The sequence below is a fragment of the Andrographis paniculata genome, unplaced genomic scaffold (genome assembly GCF_009805555.1).
Source record: "Andrographis paniculata isolate CXL003 unplaced genomic scaffold, ASM980555v1 Contig50END, whole genome shotgun sequence".
In the NCBI taxonomy this organism is placed as follows: domain Eukaryota; kingdom Viridiplantae; phylum Streptophyta; class Magnoliopsida; order Lamiales; family Acanthaceae; genus Andrographis; species Andrographis paniculata.
The window spans coordinates 727,403-743,916 of NW_026137585.1; the positions used below are offsets into that span (position 1 = coordinate 727,403).

General features: G+C 34.4%; 1 protein-coding gene across 1 annotated transcript; it reads left to right on the forward strand.

The window, feature by feature from the left end:
- The first annotated feature begins 1,703 nt into the window (after positions 1-1,703).
- On the forward strand, positions 1,704-16,335 carry LOC127253274 (sister chromatid cohesion protein PDS5 homolog A). Its single transcript, XM_051277762.1, has 33 exons — positions 1,704-1,990; positions 3,011-3,214; positions 3,311-3,492; positions 3,973-4,099; positions 4,193-4,411; positions 4,710-4,926; positions 5,006-5,151; positions 5,260-5,405; positions 5,706-5,855; positions 5,969-6,017; positions 6,115-6,306; positions 6,426-6,608; positions 7,040-7,194; positions 7,280-7,406; positions 7,504-7,653; positions 7,728-7,781; positions 7,880-8,016; positions 8,137-8,254; positions 8,364-8,495; positions 8,647-8,843; positions 10,472-10,628; positions 11,090-11,236; positions 12,062-12,142; positions 12,229-12,837; positions 12,926-13,003; positions 13,211-13,290; positions 13,892-13,943; positions 14,052-14,135; positions 14,233-14,270; positions 14,904-14,963; positions 15,048-15,184; positions 15,476-15,744; positions 15,875-16,335. Exons 1-33 carry the CDS (start codon positions 1,898-1,900, stop codon positions 15,905-15,907), a joined length of 4,803 nt encoding a protein of 1,600 aa, XP_051133719.1. The 5' UTR covers positions 1,704-1,897; the 3' UTR covers positions 15,908-16,335.
- The last annotated feature ends 179 nt before the right edge of the window (positions 16,336-16,514 follow it).

Genomic DNA, 16,514 nt, shown 5'->3' on the forward strand with positions numbered 1-16,514 from the left:
TTTACTCATCGTTTTCTCAATGCTTAGTTAATACAAATAGTCGTTATTTTATTAAGAATAACGCTTAGTATAATATAAGTAAATAAATTTCTACATATATTTTTTTTCTAATTTTATTTATTTAAAATAATCATTTTAATTTAATTTAATTAGATCAAATAATATTTATTTTTTTATAAATAACCACACTATTTACATGTTAAAAAAAAAAATTGATATTATCAAATTTTAAAGAGAACATAGCTTATAAAAATCATGAAATTTTGGATATGTAATTACATATCTAAATCAACAAAAATTTATTAATTTTTATTGTTGTGTATTACTAAGAGAGAATGTAGCTATTTAAATAAAAATTTAAATTAATGTTTTATTTTAAACTACTATTAAACAAATTTATATTATTTTATTAATTTGTATTGTTGTGTACTATTATACTTTTTAATAATATATTTTTTATAATAATAATTAAAAAACAAAATACTAAAGGACAGTATTATAATATATTTATTTTTATATTTTAGTATTTGGAGATGTTCTCATTTTTTTTAATACTCAAGTAAATGGTATACTATATTATAGTTTATTATGAGTTTGTTTGGTTGTTTTTGCATATTTTGATATTATTTGTAATGTTGCACAGGGTTTTGAATATTTCATATAATTTGAAATTGAATATTAATTTAATTTTTTATTTAAATAAATTTTATTTTTATATGATATTTATAAAATAATATTACAATAATATAATATTTTGTAAATATATTATTCAAAGTACATATTTATAAGGTTCAAAACAAAGAATTTCTATTTTTTTTTTATAATAAAAGTATATTATTTTTCATAACTAAATATCATAATTTTTTAACATTAATATAAATAATTTTATTCCATACAAAATCAATTTATTATTTTATTATTATCATTAATATTATTATTATTATTTTATATAGTAATCATAGTCCTCTAGCATCTTACCTATTATACAATCACACCCTAAAATAAATAATATTAAAAATTTTACACGGGGATTAGATTGGATTTACATTATTTCATCTAATTTTTTCTCCTAAAAAAATATAAAATCAAATATTTATTTTTTATTTTTTATATTATATTAAAAATTAATTTTATATTTAAAACATCACATCAACACCTATTTATATCACATCGTACAACTATTCAAATTCAAAAATTTTACTATTTAAATTTCAACTTAAAATTCAAATTCCAAAACAAAGACATTATAAGTAAAGAATACACTCGTACAGAAAGCAAGAGAATATAAAAAATTTATTTAAATAAAAATTTATAAAAACAAATATTGTGTTTGTTTTGCATTTTAAGTTTAAATTATCTTTATTGATAAATATAAAGAAATGTTAATGTATATTATAAATAATAATAATAATAATAATTTATATGAAATCATTAATGTTTTTAAAAATATTGAATATATTTTATATATTTAATATAAAATATAAATATTTATAATATTAATTGAAAAACATGTCCAAACTAATAGACGAACACACACATTCAAATTAAAACCAAACAACAAAAAAGGATATCCCGCGGGGGGCAAACTGCAAATACCGAAAGTATAAGACTACGACTGCAAAAAGACTCGAAGCCCCAAAGGGTGAAATAAAAATCTGAATAAGCGAAGTCCATCGGAGGAGCGCTTATTATAAGTTTAGTTTATTGATATTTTTTTTGAAACTAAAGAAGCATTTCCTCTCTCTCTCTCGCTCTCTCTCTCTCGCGTCTGTTGTTCGAAACAAACCGAAAAATTGAGAGGCCCCAATTCGCATACTGAGCCAGAGACGCTGTGAATGCGTGTGCAAGGGCCTCACCATTCGTGCGCTTGAAGGAATCCTCTGTATTGCTGCTGTCCATGGCGCAGAAGTTGCAGCAGCAGCTGAAAGAGTTGGGATCGAAGTTGGAGAACCCCCCTGCTTCCAAGGATGCTCTCATGAAGCTTGTGAAGGTTAGTAATCGTCTGTTCTGTGTTTAATTTTTGTTCGAAGGTCGGAATTATTTTTTTCCCCCTTTTCTTGGTGTGTGTATGGGAATTGAATTTGTGTTTGTGAAGAGTTCCGTTGCGAATGCATGGTGGAAGTATGAATGTTACGATGCGTGTGGTAATTTGGGTCGGACTAGGGTTTTTGGAAAGTGGTTTTTGGGTTTGGTGTCGTACCTAAACAGAAAGACCGAGCCTTTGCTTTTTTCGTGGAGAAATTCGAATTTAGGTTTGATTTGTGGTGTTAAGCGGACAACTATTAGTTCAATTTGAAATTTCAGGCTTCGGCATTACATTTTGGGTTAGAAGCTTTTCTCTTTTGAAACGCCAGGGCACTCGATGTTATATTGGATTGGTTTTGAAGGGGATAAAGTTTGAACACTTAACGATAAGGAAAGGCTAGGGCTTTTCGAATTTGTGGGCAGTTCAATATCCAATTGAGCACACCACGTTAAAAAATTAGGGCTTTCTATTTATACAGTTAACTAGGGCTTTTTCTCTGATGTGTTTTGGGTAATTGAAGACTCTGTGTATTCTTTTTATCAATTGAGGAACTATTCTCAGATTGAGGTAGTTTTTTCTTTTCCAGATTACCTTGATAAGCCTCTTTTATATACTTAATTTCATATTGCATATATCTATACATGCTTCTGTGACTGCTGAAATTTGTGAGATCGAGATGACACTGCATTTGTGTTTATATATATATATAATAAAATTTCACTGCTATCGAATCCTCCTCGACTGGAAGTCAATTGTTTCTCAGATATTTGTCAGTAAGCTTAAATGCTTAGTTTGGAGAAAATTGTTCCCAGGATTAGTAGTATGTTGTACCTGTTATAATCTTTAGGAAAAATATTGCCTGCCAGAATATTTTGGACTTTCAAATTTAAAATTGGACCATGAGCTCTTGAAATTTATGTAGTTTAAGTTACTCAGATTCTAATGAATGTTTTCTGATAATTTGACTGGCTCATCCTCATCCAGCAAGGTGCAGCATGTCTCTCGGAAATAGACCAAACACCTCCAAAACCACTTTTGGACTCTATGCAGCCTCTCTTAAATGCCATTGCCAAGCCAGAACTATTGAAACATCAAGACCGGGAGGTCAAACTCTTTGTAGCGTCCTGCGTCTGCGAAATAACTCGAATAACTGCACCTGATGCCCCTTATGATGATGATGTGTTGAAGGTAAATTTTCCTTTATAACTCCTGGACATTGATTTCTTACTTGTAATGTTTTAATATATGACTTTGGTTCTGATTTCGGCCTTTAATTGATTCCAGGATATTTTCCAGTTGATCGTGAGCACTCTCAGTGGCTTAACTGATATAAATAGCCCAACATTTCCAAGGAGGGTTGTTATTCTCGAAACCCTTGCAAAATATAGACTATGTGTTGTAATGCTGGATCTTGAATGTGATGATCTCATAAAAGAAATGTTTGAAACTTTCTTTACTGTTGCCAGGTACCGCACTTTTAACTGCTCTTTAGTTGTCACTACTTTTAGTACTTTGCGCATTCTGATTCTCTTGCTTTTGTATATATTCAAGAAAGCATGCACACCAGTTATATTTTCCATGTTTTGGTACTTCATTCATTTCTCTACTCTTATCTTTTATAGTCAGATCAACACATCTTCTCAGATTTTGCATTGCCATGAATGCAATTCACTTGAATCACTGGTTATGATTTCTTCTTGATTTGTAAAGTTTAGTGATGGGAGGATATCAACTTCTTTGATTATCCTCATTGCTTCACGTGGGATACTTCTTATGTGCATTTCAAATTTCAAGTCAGCAATACCTTTGTTGATATGATGGTAAAACATGAGGTTGATGCTTTAAGCATCTTTCAGTACATAGAGCATGACCTTCTTTGAATATACCTTGCTGGATGATTTGTATGTCGTTCTGTTGTTGAAATTTTCTTCTTTCTTAACATGCAGTGATCAGCATCCTGAGAATGTCTTGGCTTCAATGCAAACAATTGTGGAGGTTGTCTTAGAAGAGAGCGAGGATGTACCAGAAAACCTTTTACATATTATATTATCCATCTTAGGTCGTGATAAGGAGGTATGTATCTCTTTCCTTTGTACTGTGTTATTTTTTTGGGCTGTGCCCTCCCCGCCCTTCAAAATTATTGAATTTTGGAGCCTTTTCTATCAGGATATAACTTTGGCTGCTAGGAGGCTTGCTATGAATGTCATAGAGAATTGTGCTGCAAAACTGGAACCTGACATAAAGCAGTTTCTTGTATCATCAATGTCGGGGGATGACCGACCTGGGCAATCTCAGATTAATTACCATGGCGTGCTGTATAATATTTATCGCTGTGCTCCCCAAATTCTATCAGGAGTAGTTCCTTATCTTACAGGAGAGCTACTGGTATTTATTCTCAGCCCCTTTTTGTTTTTGTATTGCATTCAGCACCATAAAGATTCTTATAGTGATAGAAAGTTATGCGATTTTTTTGAGGGACATGGACATGGCACCTCTGCTTGTACACCCAAATTGTACAACTATATTTAGCAACATTGAAGTTGTTTTGTAGGCTGTGCTCCATCTGCATGCCTTTCGCTCTCTCTCTCTCTCTCTCATTTTTTTTTTTTTAACTATTATTTTGTGGGTAACTTTCGCTATGATATGCTTTTCCGTTAATCGTTTTCTAATGTAACACCAACAGAGTGATCAATTGGAGATTCGCTTGAAGGCGGTGAGATTAGTAGGTGACCTTTTTGCGCTGCCAGAATCTACTATTTCTGAAGCATTCAAGCCTGTATTCCTGGAGTTTCTGAAAAGGCTGACAGATAGAGTGGTTGAGGTCAGAATGTCTGTCCTTGAATATGTAAAGATCTGCCTCTTGGAGAATCCCGTCAGGACAGAAGCTCCTGAAATAATATGTAAGGAATTCTTGTTCTGATATTCAAATTGTTCAAAATTTTGAACATCTTTAATCTAATTGTTTGAATGGATTTGTAGCTGCTCTCTGTGACCGTTTGATGGACTATGATGAAAATGTTCGCAAACAAGTTGTTTCCGTGGTTTGTGATGTTGCCTGTCATGCCCTCACATCCATACCGGTTGAAACTGTCAAGCTGGTCTCAGAACGACTTCGAGACAAATCTGTATGTGTACCACTCAAAGATATCTTTTATTTTCATGTTTTTCTCAATCCCCATTTTCCACATTTTCCTAGCTAATACTCTTTTTGTATTTTTGCTGCAAACATCCAGCTTCTAGTTAAAAGGTATACAATGGAGAGATTAGCAGACATATATAGAGTATCTTGCATGAAGCAGTCTAGTGGTTCAACAAAGGATGGGGATTACGATTGGATTGTTGGAAAGATTTTGAGATGCTTTTATGATAAAGATTTCAGGTAATGCTACTAATACCTGTTTTGATTGTCCTCTATAAAAATGCATGAGAAATCCATGTCCGAATTTCCCAAGAAATTTCCCTGTTTTATCCCACTGCTAGGCAGTTTATTGCATTGGAAACTATTAACTCTATGTTGCTCAGGAAAAGGTAAATAGAATTTTAACAAGTGCGCTATCTGAGAAGCTACTAAAGTAGTGAACATTGTCTCCAAAATGGTTTATGAATTAAAATAAGTTAATACTCTTGATTTGTTATTTCTCATATATGATGCTGGAAGAGTTTCTTTTCATCTTTGCAGATCAGATGCAATAGAACCTATCCTATCCCTCTCCCTGTTTCCTGCTGATTTTTCTGTAAAAGATAAGGTGAAAGTTTGGCTTAGGGTCTTCTCTGGGTTTGACAAAGTTGAGGTAAAGGCGCTTGAGAAGATTCTAGAACAGAAACAAAGGTTTGCAACAAAAGCTTACTTTTCAAGATATAAAGCTCTTGTATTTATTTTTTTCGATCATCGTTGAATATGGTTTATTAACTGGAATTTTCTTGTTTTCCATGGATTCTAAGGTTGCAACAAGAGATGCAGAGATATCTTTCCCTCAGGGAGTCCTCTCAGGTTCGCTAGCAGGGGTTTTATATTTCTTAATCTTTGACTACTCTGTTTATTGTAAAGTAGCTCTCAGTGAAGATATCATCACTTTCTCTGAATACAGGAAAGTGATGGCACCGAGAACCAAAACAAAATAGCGTATTGCTTCCGTGTTATGTCTCACTGTTTCACTGACCTTGCAAAGGCACAAGAGAATTTTCAGCTTCTTGACCAGTTAAAAGATTCCAACATTTGGAAAATTTTAAAGCAACTTATTGATCCTAACACTACTTCCCTCGAAGCTGTTGGTTTACGGGTGAGTCACTTATTTTGATGACGAGCTCATTGGATACTCCTTTTCCTTTAGAATGCAACTGAAAGATGCTAAAAAACTTATCTACACTTATTTTCTGAGACTCTGTAAACCTTATGCAGGATGAATTGCTAAAAATCCTTGGTCAGAAGCATCAACTCTATGAATTTTTGAGAACCCTTTCGTTGAAATGCTCTCATCTACTTTTTGATAAGGATCATGTAAAAGAAATCCTTCTGGAGGTCGGCGTACAAAGATCTTCCGGAAGTACAGAGCCAATTTTGTCCTGCATGACTATTCTTGTGGTAGGACATCTGTTTTGGTATTGATGCTTGTGCTCCCTCCCCTCCCCTCCCCAACACACACACACAAGTATTGATGAAGCATGAATTAGGTGTGCTTCTTTCACAGCATGTTTGTTGGTTATTTTGCAATTTTATGTTGGAGTCTGGTATGTCATGGCTCTTCAAACGTGCTGAACTTCTTTTTATGGGCCATGAACAGCTGAACCAAACTACATCTAGTGAATGATTTGCTTAATGACTTATCATTTTTGTATAATGAAGGCCTGAATGCTATTTCCTCTGTTCTATGATTCTTAGTCTAAATATGAACAGCATAATACCGCCTAATCCAAACTTAGAGCTTTTGGTATTTTTGAATGGCTCTCTGGGTTTGCATTAGGTAATTTGAATTTTGGATTTTTCATCTCATGTGTTATACAATGAATGATCAGATTCTTGCACGGTTTTGCCCTTTGCTTCTTGGTGGAATTGAAGAAGATTTGGTACATCTACTTGAGGATGATAATGAAATTATAAAGGAAGGTACTTTGCATGTTCTTGCGAAGGCAGGGGGCACTATCCGGGAACAGCTGGGTGTTTCAACAAGGTTAGACTATCAAGACATCATTTTATTACTTTTTATTTTTCATTTTTTTTAATATTTGGGCAAGTTGTAACCCTTTATCCTGTAGATCCTTAGACCTTATACTTGAGCGCATATGTATTGAGGGTAGCCGAAGGCAGGCTAAATATGCTGTTCATGCCCTGGCGTCCATCACGAAAGATGACGGTCTCATGTCTCTTTCGGTTCTTTACAAGGTTTCTGTTTTCTATCTCCACTTCCATTTGATATTTGCATTTAGTTTTTGTGAAAGTTTGTTGATTGTATCTTCTTTTTTTTCAATCTAATGAGTAGAGGCTTGTCGATATGCTTGAAGAGAAGTCCAATTTGCCCGCTGTACTTCAGTCGCTTGGATGCATAGCGCAGGCTGCTATGCCAGTCTTTGAGACAAGAGAAAGTGAGGTTCAGAAGTTCATTAAAGAAAACATATTGAACCAGGGGCATGTACGTAATCATAAAGGCTCTTGTCATTCATTCTTCATTTTGTTAAGAGTTTTTTAACCATGCTTCACTTGCAGGTGGCTGGCGAACAAGCTGGCTGGGACGATAGAAGTGAACTTTGTTCTTTGAAGGCATTTCTCTGGCATTCTTCTTTCTCTCCATGATCTAGAGACCTAGACCATATTCTTCTTTGATAATTATTTAATGTGAATCGGACTTGCTTCTACAGATATTTGGGATTAAGGCTTTGGTCAAGAGTTATTTACCCGTGAAAGATGCTCTACTTCGTGGTGGAATTGATGACATTGTTGGACTTCTCAAGAATATTCTCTTATTTGGTGATATGTCGAGTGATATCGAATCAAGGTAATTCTGATAGGATTGCTAATGGAATTTCTACAAAGTTCTCAATTTTTACATCTTTACATGTTTTGGTTGCCTTAAGGTTTTTGGGTATTGATATGGTTTCCACTTTTAATGTTTCAGTGTAGTTGATAGGGCCCATTTGAAACTTGCCGCAGCAAAAGCAGTTCTTCGCTTGTCAAAGCACTGGGAGCACAAGATTCCTGTTGATGTTCTTTATCTCACATTGAGAACTGCAGCTGTAGGTTTTACCGAATGCATGCCATGCCTATTACATTTCTTGTTTCGTGTTCATAATATGTAGAAGTAGAACTCTATTTGGTTCTTTCACCCACATCTATAATTTGTAGGATGACTTTCCTGAAGTGAAGAGACTATTACTCAGCAAGGTTCATCAGTATGTGCGGGACCGAATTCTAGATGCAAAATATGCATGTGCTTTTCTGCTTGATATTTCATCTTCACAGTCAGATTTAGAGGAGGTATAGGGGATTTATTATTTACCCTTTTTTTTTAATTTTTTTTTTTTTTTATTTTAATCTTGGAAGTTTACTTGTACCCTCACAAAGCACTAGAAGTATCTTATGCTCATCAGGCAACAATGAGTGCTTATTATACTTATGTGTTTGGCAGAACAAACGCCATTTGAGTGACATTATCCAGATGTGTCGGCAAGGGAGAGGTCGTCAAGTTTCCTTGCAGACTGAAGCGTCTACACCTGTCTACCCAGAATACATCCTCCCATATGTTGTTCATTCACTTGCACACCATCCAACGTTTCCTAATATTGATGAATGCAAAGATGTCAAAACATATGAACCTTTTTACAGGTACTCAGAATTAATACCTGTAAAGTTAAATAATAAGTGTGATGTTTTCAATTCCTTAAGAACAGTGCTAATGGATTCCAAGCAAATAAATGAAGTTTGTTATATGTTTGAAGCTATGCTAAATTGTTAGTGCAAAATAAACCTTTTTCTTATTTGTCATTTTTTTTTTGTCCGCCATTCTTTTGGTTAAACACTTACTTGCTTTGTATTTATTTCTGCATTACCTTATTTTTTTAATACCATAATTTGTAAGTTGGTGATCTTTTTTTTTTGTTCATTGAATTTATTATAAAATTTTCACGTTTTTGAATGCCCACATTATTAAGTGAACTGTTTCACTACCTTTCACCATTCTATTATGTGATTTTGTTAAAATTATATTACTACTAATTATTTTCATGCTTGATGATCATTCATTCTAGATACCTTATTTTGCTTGGTACATCATATGCCGTCAGCCCGTCACTGCAAAAAATCCTCTGACATGGTTTATTACCATACCTAAATAAATTCAATGCTTGATTATGGAAATGTAAAACAGAATTGGAAATTCTCATCTGCTTGTAGTTAGTGATCGCAAATAAAAAGTGGGGTAACAGTTTCGTGACTAATAAATCCGAATAGAAGCTTCAATTTCACTATGATATGCTGATTTTCAACTTGAATCTTTGATCTATGATCTTTTTATTTTTTATATATTTTTAAAATTTTTATGTGAAGAATGAATAAAAACAATAAATTAAGATTTGACAAGAACTGCAGCAGAATCAATGATTCTTCTTAAAATAATATTCTGTACATGTAAAATTGATGTTCTGAACTTTATTATTAAATTGCTCATGGACAATAAATCACTTTCTTGACAACCTTAATTACATTTTTCCTCTGGCCATGCAAAGTTCCTGGATATTCTGTTACAAACTTGTCAGGATGGCATGTGTACATTGCCTTAATATTTTAGTGAAGGATAATCTGAACTTTCTTATTATATCGCAAACGGACAAAAACTCACTTTATTGAAGTGTGTTTTGCTTTCTTTCGTACTCTTAGCTACATGTTACCACTGGAATGTATTCATTGTCTTAAATATTTTATCATATATAAGTTAAGTCTAGTAGCCTTTTTGGTCTAATGTTTTCTTGTGTGGATATGTAATTTAAGAAGCATTTACTGAATAATACGCCATGGGAAAGCAATTATAAAAAGTCTGCGCGAGCAATATTCCAAATTGTCCACCTTTATAATGATTGCTGTGGAATTTATTGAAAGCAGTAGATTCTTCAAGTATCAATTATTTAAAGACAATTAATTATGTCTATTGAATTCTGAAAAGCTGACAGTTTTGTGATACACCTTACTAAGCACTTTTACACCTCGATTTCTTCATCTGAAATGACGGATCTGTCCTTGGTCTAATCCAAGATGTATCAAATTCTATTTTAGATAGGTAATTGTGAATAATATACCCTGATAACATCTGTAATAACAGTTGACTTCCATAAATTGCAGAAACAAACAAGGTGCTTTTCGATTCATGTAGTAATTATGATCTTTTAGTTTCCTTTAGTAATTATGATATTGACTCGACTCCTTTTCCTTATTCACTTATGTATGTTCATTTTTCTCAGACAGTTGTACATTTTCCTATCTATGCTACTTAATGGAGAGGCAGACGGAAAATCCGATACCAACACTAGCAAGGTCAAGGAGGGCATTTCACTATTAAATTCAATGTTTCGACGTATCAGGCAGTCTGAAGATGCTCATGACGCAACTAACTCAAAGGTTTGACATTAAGTAACTAGGGCCTATTATTGAGTAACACGCAATAATTATATAATTTCATTCTATCAAATTAGTAAATACACCCCTAGGGTATATTTTTATCCTTTACAGCCATATTTAATGAAAAACTCGACAAGACAAAAATATCCCCTAACCCCATAGCTTGATACGTGGGGCACCCCGCCCTGGAAGCTTAATTCAGAGATCCATGAGCTCCAATATCTTATCTCCAAATATCCATCATATCTTTTGAGCGCGTCCGTTGTTGCGCTACTGGGCTGGGAGACTTTTTGCTAAGCCTGGCCTTTCATGACGTTGATTATGATTTATTCAGTCTGTCTATTTTTTCTTCCCTGTATTAATCATTTCAGCAGGTAAATAAATGCTCCAAATTAGAATCGTGATGGGATTATTTTTGCTCTAGTGGGGTATACTTACGTCAAAATAACCTCTGATTGCAGAACTTGTATGCTTTGTGCGACCTTGGTATGCCAATCATTAAACGTTTTGCTCCAAATCAAGACGAACTTCAGGACTTGACATCATCTGTGGTCCTACCCATTGTTCTTTACAAGCCACTGGAGAAGAAAGAAGAAGATGACTCTATGGTATGTAAGGCTCAACTTTCTTTATGATTCTTTGCTGATGAAGGGATGCCTTTTCTTATTCCCTATTTGGACATCCGTTAAGAAGCAGGTTATATTGAGTTACTTACCTATCTGCACTGCTGTAATTGTTTGATGTTTTAGCATATTTAAAATTTGATATTTCAGCACTTTGATTGTGTTGAGATGGATGCCGAAGCTCTAAACGAGAAGTGAAATGAATTTTGCATCTGGACTGCCTGATATATATATATATCGGTCTATTTCCTCATATACATGTACTTGAGTATATTTCCTTGAGCTGGATAGACAAACATAGGCAATTAAATGAATTTTTTTTTAGTACTTCTACACAACTGTGTTTTATACAGGTGGGCAAGCTGCCTTCGGTCTCTGTTTGCTTGGAAGTTTTCAGTTCATTTTAAAATCAATGTTTACTATATTAGAATCTATAAACTAGCTTAACTTCATGTCAACTGAATTTTCAGATATGTCAATTCATTCTTACAGTCATTCAGTCATTTAAAACCCTGTGCACTTGTAATTTTAATTTCCCAGTTCGCCACATTTATCCTCTTGAATCTTTATATGTACTGTGATCGAATTAGGGAATCACTTTCAATTCCTCCTGGAAGAACTGAACCTTATTAAATATCTAGCACACCAGAACCATGTAAATTCATCTAGCAAAGTCCGGTTTTGACCTCAAGTTCTTTAGGATTATTATAGATGTGGGAATCAGCCATTTATTTTAGATATATATATATATATATATAACTGGCATTTTTATGATTATTTATTGTATTCTGACACATTTGATGATATTAGATTGGGGAAGAGAAGACATGGCTTGCAGATGATGGGATCTTGGCCCAATTTGAATCACTTGAACTCGAAGAGAATGGAATTGTAAGACTTATTAACGTTTTTTTGCACATCATGAAGTGAGGTGTTTACACTGTGCCTTCTAATAATAGTGTTTTTGTTACGTTTAGATTCAACCAGTTATGTCAGAGGATGATGCAATGAAGGATAGTGAGACAGAGGGCAGTGAGCTGCCATTGGGGAAGCTGATGAAACATCTAAAAGCAAAGGCGTCTAAGGCTAAAAAAGAGGCGAATAATGTGCCTACACAAGCTGGTGTGACTGATGAAAATGATTTTGATATTTTGAAAATGGTAAAGGAAATCAATTCTGAAGATCCCGGTCGAGCTGGCAAGTATAGCAATGGTCATGGTCATACTCGCAAAAAGAGGCGAAGTGACCATGATCTCCAAAAGAGTAAAATTCTGTTTAATGAACCCTCTGATGCACCTCCACCAAAACATAGGAAAACATCATCTTCTCGAGCTCACAAGATCCCCTCAGCAGCTAGTCCAAAGGGGGGTTCTAAGAAGGAGTCTGTTAGTTTAAAATTTGAAAATAGTGATGAGAAGGCTCAATCTAGTTCAGAAAGTCAAAGTGTGCAAGAAAAGACCAGTGAACCTGCAGAATTTGAAATTCAGACTTCACGTCTGAGGAAGAAGTCCAGCACATCTAAGAAGAAAGGCAAACGTACTGAGAGAGATTATGATGAGACACCAAATAAATCTGTGGAAGCTAAGGTGTGCTTTTCAACTAATGCCATGAACAGAAATTGTTTCATGTTTAATGATTATTAATGGTCCTTTCACTGTTTCTTATAATTTACAGAAGCCTAAGAAAGTTTCCGGCACCGGTTTGGGATCTGGGAAGAAGCAAAGCCCTAAAAATCTTTCTGGATTAGCAAAGGTTAGTGCAATATGAGCCTGTGTGAGTTCTGCTATTTTGTCTACTGACATCCTGACTTGCAAGGTCAAAATAATGATGGCTTTCTTTTCCTAATTATGGCTTGCATCTTTGCGTAGTTCCTCACCTCACCTTTGTTTTGAAGGTTGTCCAATCCTTTTTCCTTTTTCTCCAAATCTGTAACCCGCCTTTTGCTTATTTATGTCTCAGTGCTCAACCGAAGACAATGGAAGTTCTGCGGGAGAGTTGGTTGGTTGCAGAATTAAAGTTTGGTGGCCAATGGACAAGAAGTAAGTGCTATATTGATTGGATTAGTATACTAGGGCTGTTATATGGGAAATCTCAGGTCATTAAGGCTTGAATTCAACTTGAGTTCGGCTTGTTACTCATAATAGATACTGAAGCTTGCAAAGATAATTTCGAGTTGATTAAGCTCAGATTGATAAGACGGTAAACTTATATTAGATAAGCTCTCGAGAAAGGCTTGAGTCGAGTTTCTCGAGGCTGAAGTATAAAATGATTTGGTCACTCCAATGAATTATCTATGTTTATTTAATGAAAAATTTTGCTTAAATTTCAACTCTTTCGAAACCCTGTTCTGAAAAGAAATATAACAGATACTTGTTCCAATAATCGAATAAGGGGATTGCTTGGCTTTTCCGGTCCAGATTCTATGGTTATGAATCACAGAATTTAAGCACTCCCATAATGTGTTTTGGTTCAGCTTTGCTTTAAGAACCATTATCTATCAGGCGTTGGAGCCTAAATTTTCAATACATCCTGTTACAAATACAAATTTAATATTGTTCACATGTTTTTTCAACATATTATGAGTTTTGAAAATATTTTGGGATTATTAAAATAGTATCTATCTACCTCTGTTTTGCATAGGTATTATGAAGGCTCGGTGAAGTCATATGACAGTGAGAAACATAAGCACGTGGTATGGTTCTTTTTGTCTTATTTATCTGGCACCCATCGCTTGTATTTTTTTATTTTTTTTTATCACTTTTGCAGGCATATTTTTCTGATTGATCTAATTGTTTTAAAGGTTCTCTATGATGATGGAGATGTGGAAGTTCTTCGATTAGAAAAGGAGCGCTGGGAGATTGTTGACAGTGCACAAAAAACAAAGGTTTGTTTAGCAACTCATTCAAATTCCTTGTAATTATATGTTTCCCTTGAATAAGGTTTGACATAAGTTCTAATCAAATATTCGACACCATCTGCAGAAGTCTGGGTCGTCGAAGGTTGCTCAACGTAAAGGAGGGTAAGTTCTTTTTTGTTTACTTTACGCATGGTATATGCAGGCAGCACCCCCCTTTAGTGTCACGTGGTTAGATATCTAAACATGCTATATTTTTACGGCTTGCCTTCTTATCAAGATCTTTGATTTGCTACATTGGTTAGTCTTCTAATGCTCAATCCTGATCGTATGTTCTAGTATCTAATGCAATGTGTTTTTTTCTGGAAAGATAATAGAACTACCACTAGATTTTGGGTTGCGAAAATTTGTCCTATTAATGTTTGTAATTGGTTTGCATTATACACTCTTCTGGCTTATGAAAAGGATCACAGACACGGTCCCTAGCACCCGGATGAACTATGTAATGGTAATTGCAACTTCCATTATGGTGCTCGCTTGAATATTTGAGTTATTTGAAACTTAATTGTTTTAAAGTGCTAGACTGAAAGCTGATGCTAAACCTTCCGATTCAAGTAATTCTCTGATCATCGATGTGTTGCTGTCAATACCTAACAAGTGAATGTATCATTTCTGTGCCTATAGAAAACCTTTTTCCACATATCGATTATGTTAAGAAGTACATTGAATCTTCTTTGAAACATTCGACTAATTATGAACTGGTGCTTAGATGCTATTTTTTTATTTGATTCTTTGCAGATCATCTGGGCAGAAAAAGAAACCGAGTGGGGGTCCAAAACAAGAAGCACTGGAAGAGAAGTGAGTGGATTGAATCCGAGGAATTACAGTATGTCTGTGTTTATATAATCAAACAAGTTTTTACATAATTGGATATTCTTGCAGATCTCCTCCTCAAATTAAAAAGAAAAGAACTCCTCGGAAAAATCTGAAGCAAAAGCTGAAAACCGTGTTGAAGGGTGAATCCTCGAAGAAAAGTGGTGAAAGCCCGGATGTCATGCAAACTGATGATTCAGAATCAGGTAAAAGGAGGGTGTATTTCTTTTCGGTCTGGATTGGGTCTGGAGGATGTGTTTTTTATTTAAATAATATTTTTATGGAAAAAAAAATTGTATTTTTTCGGCAAACATGAAGTCTAAATAGTAAACAAAGTCTAGAGTCTGAAAAGAAAAACACCCTTGATGATTCATTTGCCCGAAGTTAAACAAAACATCTATGGAGTTTCTCATGACTTCTTTTTCAAAGTTGATATCTATTCATGAACTTCGTTTTCTATCTTTTTCGACTTATAAATGTATTTTACGACAATACAGAGAAGGAGGAACAAAAGGAGAACCAAAAAGCGAAGAGAAAGAAGCCATCCAGCAATAAGCAAGAAGAGGATAATGCCGACAAGGACCTAAGCGATGCTGACAAGCCCGAAGGGGACGGTGAAAAAGACCCTGTAGACACCCAAAGTGATAACAAGGCCGACTCTCCCCATCATGGATCAGACAATGAAGCTGTTTCATCTTCAGATAAGAAGCCGAGCAAGACCAAGGAAGAATCCGCGGCCGAGGAGCTATCTGATGATGAGCCTCTGGTAATCATCTATACATACACACACATATATATATAATATTATATACATCACACTTGAATATTTTATTAAACACCCTTAAAATCTCACTCCCAATTCATTTTTTTTTTTTTTTTTTTCTCTCTAAATGCAGAGTGTGTGGAAGAAGCGATCGGTAAAGAAATAAGTCCCCTGGCGTATAGACTGTAGTTATCCGGCAGCTGATGAAATCATTGCGACAACTCGCCCGACTTAGGTTCCCTTTAAGACAGGAAATACACCACCCCCTCCCCCCATCCCCACCCTACTACCTCACCTCACCTCTACTTACTACTACCATTTAAGTGCTGACTGAAATAAGAAGAAAACTGTGTAGATTGATGAGACCATAGATGATGTTGTTCACCCATGGATGATTGATCGATCCATTAGCATCGATGGATTATTTAGTATGTTTGTTTGTTTGTTTGTTTGTCTGTCTGTCTGTTTGAAGAAGAGATTGGTTATAGCAGCAGAGATTGTTATTGTTTGTTTGGTGTACTGTACAGTACAGTTAGGTACAAATCTGTATCTCTTCTCTGCTTATTATTATTATTATTAGTACTATGCTTACAATTGAATTGTAGCTCACTCTTAAGACTAATTTTTGTGTCCTTTTTTGCACTTTCTATTTGAAAGTTATATGTTTTGTTATTTTTTCTTTTTCCAGAGCATGTTTTTTTAAAAATAAAAATAAATGTGATCTTATTATGTATTTTTTAAGTTTCAATTTAAAATATATATATTTTTCCTTT